The 8,917-nt window shown below is 38.8% G+C and overlaps 1 protein-coding gene across 1 annotated transcript; it reads right to left on the reverse strand.

The window, feature by feature from the left end:
• Window positions 1-3,741: 3,741 nt before the first annotated feature.
• ankrd34ba (ankyrin repeat domain 34Ba) lies at window positions 3,742-7,788 on the reverse strand. The gene is made up of 2 exons (XM_039614132.1): window positions 7,731-7,788; window positions 3,742-5,515 (listed from the first exon to the last, which is right to left on the reverse strand). The coding sequence occupies exon 2, from the start codon at window positions 5,465-5,467 to the stop codon at window positions 3,863-3,865; it is 1,605 nt and encodes a 534-aa protein (XP_039470066.1). The 5' UTR covers window positions 5,468-5,515; window positions 7,731-7,788; the 3' UTR covers window positions 3,742-3,862.
• Between the last annotated feature and the right edge of the window lie 1,129 nt (window positions 7,789-8,917).

Genomic DNA, 8,917 nt, shown 5'->3' on the forward strand with positions numbered 1-8,917 from the left:
CCTTTCCAGCTGACAGCTTTTTTTTTTAACTGACATACATATACTTGAGACGCGAAGAGTATTATTGAAACAAGCCTAACATTCAAAGTGGCTGATTTACCTGCAGGGAACTATCAGCTAATTTGGCCTGTCACAGATACCTTATATAAACATATGTTACCTTACGTTTCCCAATAAATATGTTTTGCATAATATATAAAATTATGCTTGGTGCTGTTAGAAAATTGTCCCATCACACAACCTATCCAACAGTGTGTCTCCAATTCTAATCTATATAATGTATCTTTAAGAGGTTGATTGAGGAGATTGTATTAACTGTTAGTTACAGCCATTTTTATACACAATACCCTATTTTCAAGGGTACAAATTAACTGCAACACTTTTTTAAAAGCCATTGGTGGACAATTGCAGGGTATTGTTTCATTATTCTAATCAATTCCACAGTTGCAGTTTGCATTTTGAATCCATTTCTTTTAACACACGACATGAGCTGCTGCTGCAAACCTAACAGGCAATCCTTAAACCTAAAACCAAAAAAATAACAAATCATTAGCATAGAACATAGAGAATGAAGAAAGCAACTGTTCTTGCAAAATCTGCAGGATCTACAGGATCATTTCCATGGTATAAAAGAATGTTTCTAAACACCCTGAAAAGGAAGGTCAACATATTATAACCTTACTTCTACCCAAAAAGACATTATGGGAGAAAATGTAGTGGGTTAACAAAAAGGTACAAATTGGAAACGACCTATTCTAAAAATAAAAAAAAAAAAAGCATACTAAATCATTCAATTTAGTGTGCTTGTTTTTAGTATTCAATAGTACTGTACTGGAATCATTCAATTCCACTTGAGCCCCTGAATGTAAGGACTGTGTCTAAAAATGACTTCAATTACTCAAGATTTAACATAGTTGTTTTCTTTAACAGCTCAAATTAAAATTACAGTACATCTAGAAAGTATTCACAGTGCTTCACTTGGTCCACAGTTTGTCATGTTACAGCCTTATTCCAAAATGCATTAAATGTATTTTTATTTCAAGATTCTACACACAGTACCCCATTATGACAACATGAAAACAATTGCTTGAATTTTTTTGCAAATTTCTTAAGAATAAAAAACAAAAACATATAACATGTACATATGTATCTACAGCCTTTGATAAAGCCTTTGATAAAGTCCAAGGAATTGTCTGTAGACCTCGGAGACATGATTGTATCAAGGCACAGATCTGGAGAAGGGTGTAGAAAAATGGAGGCTCTTAATGAGCACAGTAGCCTCAATCATCTGTAATTGCAAGAAATTTGGAACCACCTGGACTCTTCCTAGTCTGCATCGGAGTAGAAAAGCCTTCAGTCAGGGAGGTGACCAAGAGCCCGATGATCAGACTCTACAGAGCTCTAGCTCTGCGCGCACAGAGGAGAACCTTCCAGAAGGACAACCACTCCTCAGTAAAAGGAACATGACAGCTTGCCTGGAGTTTGTCAAAAGTCATCTGAAGGACTCTCATATCATAAGAAACAAAATTCTCTTCTCCAATGAAGCATGGATTGAACTCTTTGATCATAATGCCAAGCGTCATGTGTGGAGGAAACCAGACACTGCTGATCACCTGGCTAATTCCATCCCTATAGTGAAGCATGGTGGTGGCAGCTTCATACTGTGGAGATGGTTTTCAGCACCAGGAACTGGGATACTAGTCAGGGTTGAGGGGAAGATGAATACAACAATGTACAGAGACATACCTGATCAAAACATGCACCAGAGTGCTCTGGGCCTGGGATGAAGTTCCATTTTCCAAAAGGACAACAACCCTAAGCACACAGGGAAAATAACAAAGGAGTGGCTTGGGGCTGACTCCTTTGAGCCTAGAAATCTCTACCTAACCTGATGCGGCTTGAGAGGTTCTGTAAAGAAGAATAGGAGAAACTGCCCAAAAGCAAAAGTGCCAAACTTGCACCATCATAGTCAAAAACCCTTGAGGCTGTAATTGCTGCCAAAGGTGATTCGACAAATATTGAGCAAAGGCTGTGAATACTTATATAAGTGTTATATTTTATTTTATTTTATTTTATTTTATTTTATTTATTTATTTTTTTACAGAATGATCTGAAAAGAAAACTATGGAGAAGGACTTTGTCACTGTGCTGTCTGAAGGATACCACATTATCTGCCAAAGATTGTGAAGGCAATGTTATGGTATGTGCTAACATACACATGCCACAACACTGCATTGACTACTCTGCTTAGATTCAGCCAAATGCAGCAAAACACATTTGCCAGCACTTTACAGTGCAAATACAATGCAACCCAAAGCATTACAGTAAAATCAACCTAAGAATTCCTCATGATAAAGAAATGGTATATTCTGCAGTGGCCATGCCAGTCACTTCAACTGAACTGAAAGGGAGCGAGCTTTTCAGAGCACTTTGCTCTCCGACTGCAGGCTTACTTGTTCCTAGAGTATTTAAAAGTAGAATGGGAGGCAGAGCCTTCCATTTTCAGGCCCCTCTTATGTGGAAACAGCTTCCAGTTTGTATTCATCTCTACTTTTAAGATTAGGCTTAAAATTTCCCTTTTTGCTAAAGCATATAGTTAGGGCTGGATCAGGTGACCCCGAATCCTCTTTTAGTTACGCTTTTGGTGCAGGCTGCTCGGGATTCCCATGATGCATTGAGTATTTACTCTTCAGTCACCTTTCTCACTCGCTATGTGTTAATAGACCTCTCTGCATTGAATCATACGTGTTATTAATCTCTGGCTCTCTTCCACAGCATGTCTTTTATCCTGTCTTTCGATCGCAGCAGATGGCCACCCCTCCATGAGCCTGGTTCTGCTGGAGGTTTCTTCCTGTTAAAGAGAGTTTTCCCTTCCCATTATTGCCAAGTGCTTGCTCACAGGGGGTCATATGATTGTTGGGTTTTACTCTGTATGTATTATTGTAGGGTCTACCTTACAATATATAAAGTGCCTTGAGGCGAGTATTGTTGTAATTTGGTGCTGTATAAATAAAATTGAATTGAAATGAATGGAATAAAAAACAATACTGGTATTTAAAAATACATTTATTTGTCTGATTACTTTTGACCCTCTGAAAATGGTGCTGTGTGTAAAAGTTGGTGTAATTCCTAAACTGTTAATGTAATATTTTTGTTACACCTTTTCAATGAAAGCTGAAAGTTTTGTTAGCACATTTCTGCACATAAAGATTTTAAAGCCACATTAACTCAGCTCTTGAGTGTAGTTAAGCATTTCGTTCGATTTTGAACTCACATACTCTTATCCATGTCTTGTGGAAAGAAGTTCTGGTGTGTAATAGCCTACAGAAATAAAAAGATGATTTGCAAAGTTAACAAGTAATTAAATTAAGAGAGCGGAATGTCCGGTATTTTTTTCCTTCAGCTGTTGGTGAAAGAAAAAGCTAAACTAAAAAGAACTGAATATTAAACTTAAAATTGTTAAGTAACCAGAGGCATGCCTGCAAATTAAAGCTAACATTTCTTTAACTTCCCTGGCTATACTTTCTACTAACGTTCTTTTACCAGAACAATTTATTAAAGTCAAAGAAGCAGGTTTTTAGCCCGACTTTCTGTCATTCGAGTGACCAAAATGTCTAAATATAATTTGAGAGAAGATCTATATTTAAGAACTGCACACACTAAAGCTATTTGACAAGACAGCACACCAAAGCACAGAAAAATCTATAGTTTATATGTTGTTAAATCCATGAATGTCTGAGGATCCAATAATTTTGCATACACTCTTTCGTTTTCCTCAGTTAATATGCACACACCATAGCTCACAGGAGAACAGAATTCACGTCGGAACATGCTTGCACTTTTCTTGCATCCTGGCTAGATTTCAAGCTGTGGCCTTGAACTGTTCAGTCTGCATTGAGTGTCTTCTTAGAAGCATCCTCCTAGTAAGCTCTTTCCGGGGCCCAGGAGGAGCAGAGGGAAAAAAATGCTTTTGGCCAGACTCTTTCTCAGAAAAACTACTTCCATTGCTGGAGCTGAGGTTACAAACATTAAGGATGGGGGTGTTAGTAAGAGGTGGCAGAGATCTTGGTCTGGCCTGTGAGTTAAGATCCAGCAAGAAGGCACCAGAACCTCTGCGCTCATATCCAGAAAGGATTCTCTGACTCGTTCCTGACACCAACTCCCTGGAACCCATTGTGCTAGAGGAATGCAAAGGCGCCAGCCTCTTGCCATCTGTCAGGTCTCTAGCTTTCTGCTCTTCAGGGACATTTTGAATGTTTACAGCTATTTGTGGGTCAGAGTTGTATATGTCTGCACCTAGCTTGCGTCTTTGAATGACATTATGAAGGCTTGATGAAGCCATGCAAGGTTGCAGTTGCGTTACAAGAATTTTACCAGTGGAAAGCGAGGAGGGAACTGAATCTGTACCAAGGTTTACAGAATGCAGATTAGGATGGGAGGCAGAGTGAGATGAAATGAGACCTGGTAGTAGTATCTTTTGTCCAACTTGTTTGGCACTATCATTCTTTCCATCTCTCGCTTTTTTATTACTTGCTTCACAACATTTGTAGCTGTCAAAGTTTGGGCTGTTATCCTCATCCCGTCTAGGAACTCTGAATGAGAAGTTATCAGTCAGACTTAAATCCTGGGCTTTTTCTGAGACTGAAGCTTCAGGAGGTTGCTGGGTGAGCAGAGATGCTGGGATCTTCAGCCAGGGTTCAGAATTCAGCCTCAGTAGAGGCTGCTGCAGTCCATTTAGAGGTGCTTGGCAAAGCCCGCGAAATCTTGACGGGGAGCACGGATGGGAGCTTATGCCACAGATCTGTGCTTCTTTAAAAGAAAAGACTGGTTTTGGAGGGCACAAGGTAGAGGAGGTGCACTGGGGAGATGTGATGAGCTGGATTTCAGATGGAGATGCAGGAGCTGGTAATGTCATTTTTTCTGCCTGGTCAAGAGGACGAAGGGGAGGCATGCTGAGGTACTGCTTGGTTTGCAGTTTACCACATGGGAATTTGTCAGTTGTTATGATGATCACCTCCTTTCCCTTGTCTTTGCATGCATCAAGCAACAAGTTCAGCACCTTTAGGTCTCCAGCCATGACTGCGTAAACCAATGCTGATGTCCCAGACTGATCCTCCAGACTGATGTCTGCCCCACTGGCCAAAAGCAGAGAAACCACCTCTGGGCCATCCTGCTCCCGGCAGGCATGCATCAGTGCAGATCGACCTTCTTTGTCCTGGATGTTGGGGTCTGCTCCCTTTTCTAGAAGAAACTGGATCAGCTTGACTCGACTGGCACTCTGGGCATCAACATGCTGGGTACGGCAGGCCACCATCAGTGGGGTCTGGCCTTGGCTGTCACTCTCATTAATATAGGCTCCCCCTTCCAGGAGGAGTCGTGTGAGCCGCAGGCGACGGAGAAACACTGCTTTTAGTAGTGGATTACCTGAATCTATGGTTACACCAGGATTACAGCCTTCTGCCTCCATGCTTCTTGGTCACAGATGGTGATTTTGAAGATGTAGAAAGACAGATTTCTGTGGAAAATAACAAAACTATTTAAGGTTCTATAGAAGAAGAGCAGCAATTTTAATAGAAATTAGTAGAACATAGTTGTGTAATAGCCAGGCGTATTCTCAAGTCAAATACATTATAGAGTACACATTTTCCGTGTTAGATGTACTAAAAATGTTCTGGATTTTAAATACAAATCCAGTACACTGTATTTATCAGTGCAACACTTGCCGCACTTGCTATGATGATGATATCAGCAAGAAACCTGTCGAAAAACAGTAGCAACCCACACATGCAAATCTAGAAATCTTCCTTAATTCGATACCAATATGATTCTTGTTTAGTTACATCAAGGCACAAAAGGACACAGTTAGAGCTTAGATAAGTGTCATGGTGTGGGTTAAAATTCCAGTCTTCTGGCTGTTGTTAGAAAAGTTGAAAAAAAAAAAGTGCCAGTTGTCGCATGTTATAATATTATATCTATGTGCTAATGTATGTGTTATCTTTAGTCTTACTTTACAATTTCCTTTGAAAATTCTGTTTATAAGTGATACTTTCAAATGGATTGCATATATTACAGTTTCTTTACCAAAGTGTGAAACAAATAGTCAGGAAAAGCAAGAAACTGATAATTGTCATCTTCATTTTCAGCAGTTTTATGTCTGCAGCACCAGCAGAGCCAGCCTCTTTCTATCAGCCTTTGTGCTGTTTGTCCTTGCGTTTTTCTGTTAGGCCAGAAAAGGCTGCAGTTAGCAACGTCTCAGACAGCAACACAGCATTTTCCTCAGTTAGTCACAGATACCAAAACACTACAATGAAAAACATTGCTAGACTGTTTTTTTAGGTTATTTTTCTGCTTTTTATATGTAAAGTAGCAACAGTGGGTGTTTATGTGTGACATATAGATACCTGCATTACCAGTCATATTAGGGCTTTGATGACAGTGAAAACAGTGAAAACAGGCATATATCTATATATCTATATATATATAATGTTTTCCTGTGATATATATATATATATATATATATATATATATATATATATATATATATATATATATATATATATATATATATATATATATATATATATATATATATATCACAGGAAAACATTACTGCTGTTGTCTAGTTTTTCTCAATCTGAACTACATCAGCTGTGCTGGGTGGGAATCACAGATGTTGTGCCACTTATGCATATAATGAACCTTACTTCTTGATTGCATTACCTTTAATGTGAGCAGGCAACATGTTTTCATCTTGCAACTGCTGTCAGCAGTAAAGTCTGTCTGCTGGCAGCTATTACCCATCAAAAAAAATAACACCACCTGCACCATGTTTGACAGATGAGGTGTAGGTGGTATGCATTCAATTATCCTGTTCCGTATTTGGTCAAAATCTCTTTGCTGGTGCCCAGGTCAATCACTTTGTTACTGAACTATACATGAATCTCTTGGTTTCTGGCCTCTGGCATTTGTGTCTTCATAACCTTTTCAGCCACATTATTACAGTATTAGCAGAGCAATATGAGAAGCATCTCACAAGCCTAGATGTGACACTGACATATATAATTTATAGTGTACACATTATAAATGTGGATGTCTAAGGTAGCATGAAACTAGCATCCAACAGCTTTGGGATAGATGCAAGCTACATAGACTAATTTAACACAGTTTTGCCTCTAATTTATTCTGGTTTATTTCTTTCTGTGCCAATGACAGAACAACAGAATGTTTTAAAGAATCAGTTCTAGACCGTTCTACTATAACACGCTCAACACAGAATCTCTACAGAACTCTCTGTATAAGCAGGCGACAATCTACAATGTAGCTTAAAATCTTCATTCTACCCTTACCCTGTCCTTATTTTCCCTTCAAATGCTTACAAACTGCAGTGCAAACATTATACCTTTTGTCTTCCTCTCTGCAGATCTCTAACAGTTCTGCACATTGAATATCAAAAAAATCCACCTCACCTGAACAGTATTAGCTCAACATTCATCCTGTGGAAGACCACTGTGTGTGTGTTTGTGTGTGTAGATATATGTTTACTGCAAGTGTGTGTCCATGGTAAGCATCCTAGAGCCATATAATTACAATGTTATCTTTGTTACTTCAAAGATTAACATCTTTTGTGCATTAAATTCCATTCAGAGTTATCAACTGGTTGTAAGATAAGCGAAATAATAAAATTAAGTTGCAAAGTTGAAGAATCGCTACTGTGTATCTGTGTGACTCACCAGCCTCGAGTCAGTTAGGATTAGTCCTCTCCTGCAGACATTCACTCTCCTGTTGCAGAGCTGCGACTGGCGTGATGCTGGAAGGATTGTGTCACAATAACTGAGAGGAGAAAGAAACTGCAGCAACCAAGGTTTTCCAGAATGAGTCTGCTTCTCAGACAAAACGTGTTATGAGCGCGAGTGATACAGGCTTGATTTCAGGGAGGTCTAAGAAATGGTTAATCCATCGCTACAGCAGCAGCAATTGCAGAGAGAGAGAAAACAGGGAAGGTTTGCAAAGATGAACGTACAAGGTGAAGCACTATAGCAACAACTGCAGCATGTTCTTTCATCAAAGGGGGTCTGATTCAGCAAAGGCTTATTAATTGTGAAATTAGCCACAGAGGACTTTTTTTTTTACTTATGTGCAGAAAGGAAACTGCATTTTGTCCACCTTATCAATGACATCTCCATGACAACCATCAAGAAGGCTGAATGACGGCACACATTGTAATTGTGCTGGAGGAACTGTTCTTTGTCTGTATGAATGTGTGTGGGGGGAGAGTGTGTACACACCTCTGTGAGAACCAGATTCTTTGCATGTACCTTAATTTTTGTAATATGAATGCTTGAATGTGAAGGTTTGTAACAGGGACTCAAGAAAGACAAGGATTACTTACAATTTATTCACCATAAAAAGACTTGTAGTTCTTAACAAATGATTATTCTTATCATTTTAAGATATGTTTCCCATTAATGCAACTAATGTGGCTCTATAGATCATATTTACTTTGTGCTGTCCAGCCCAGCTGGACCAAATGTTCAGTTCTCCATATAGTATGTAAAAGCTGTTTGTGGTTGTGTATGTTTTATATCTATTTTACTGTGATCCACCCAGTAGGAAAATATGCTCAGCAGGAAGCTGTCAGTAGCCTCATATCAGTTTTCAAAAGCTGCATTTTTTCTTGTGGCTACCTTAGGCTAAAACTAAATTAACTAATTAAAAGCTTTAAATGCTGGTAGAAAAAAATTGTTTCAGTGTCAGTGAATAGTTCCGCCATTTAAAACTAATTTACAAATTATAAATTGGTTTTATAACATACTTTCTTTCATTCTTTCTTTTAGTTTAGTTTTTAAGGCCTAAAGTTATGACTGTGGGATGTCATGGCACTGGGTCTGTGACCCAGTGTTCATGTGTTTTCAGGTTT

Source organism: Oreochromis aureus, linkage group 7 (genome assembly GCF_013358895.1).
Source record: "Oreochromis aureus strain Israel breed Guangdong linkage group 7, ZZ_aureus, whole genome shotgun sequence".
NCBI lineage: Eukaryota > Metazoa > Chordata > Actinopteri > Cichliformes > Cichlidae > Oreochromis > Oreochromis aureus.

Coding starts and splice junctions, on each gene's coding strand:
- ankrd34ba (XM_039614132.1), bottom strand. CDS start 5,467: ATGGAGGCAGAAGGCTGTAATCCTGGTGTAACCATAGATTCAGGTAAT.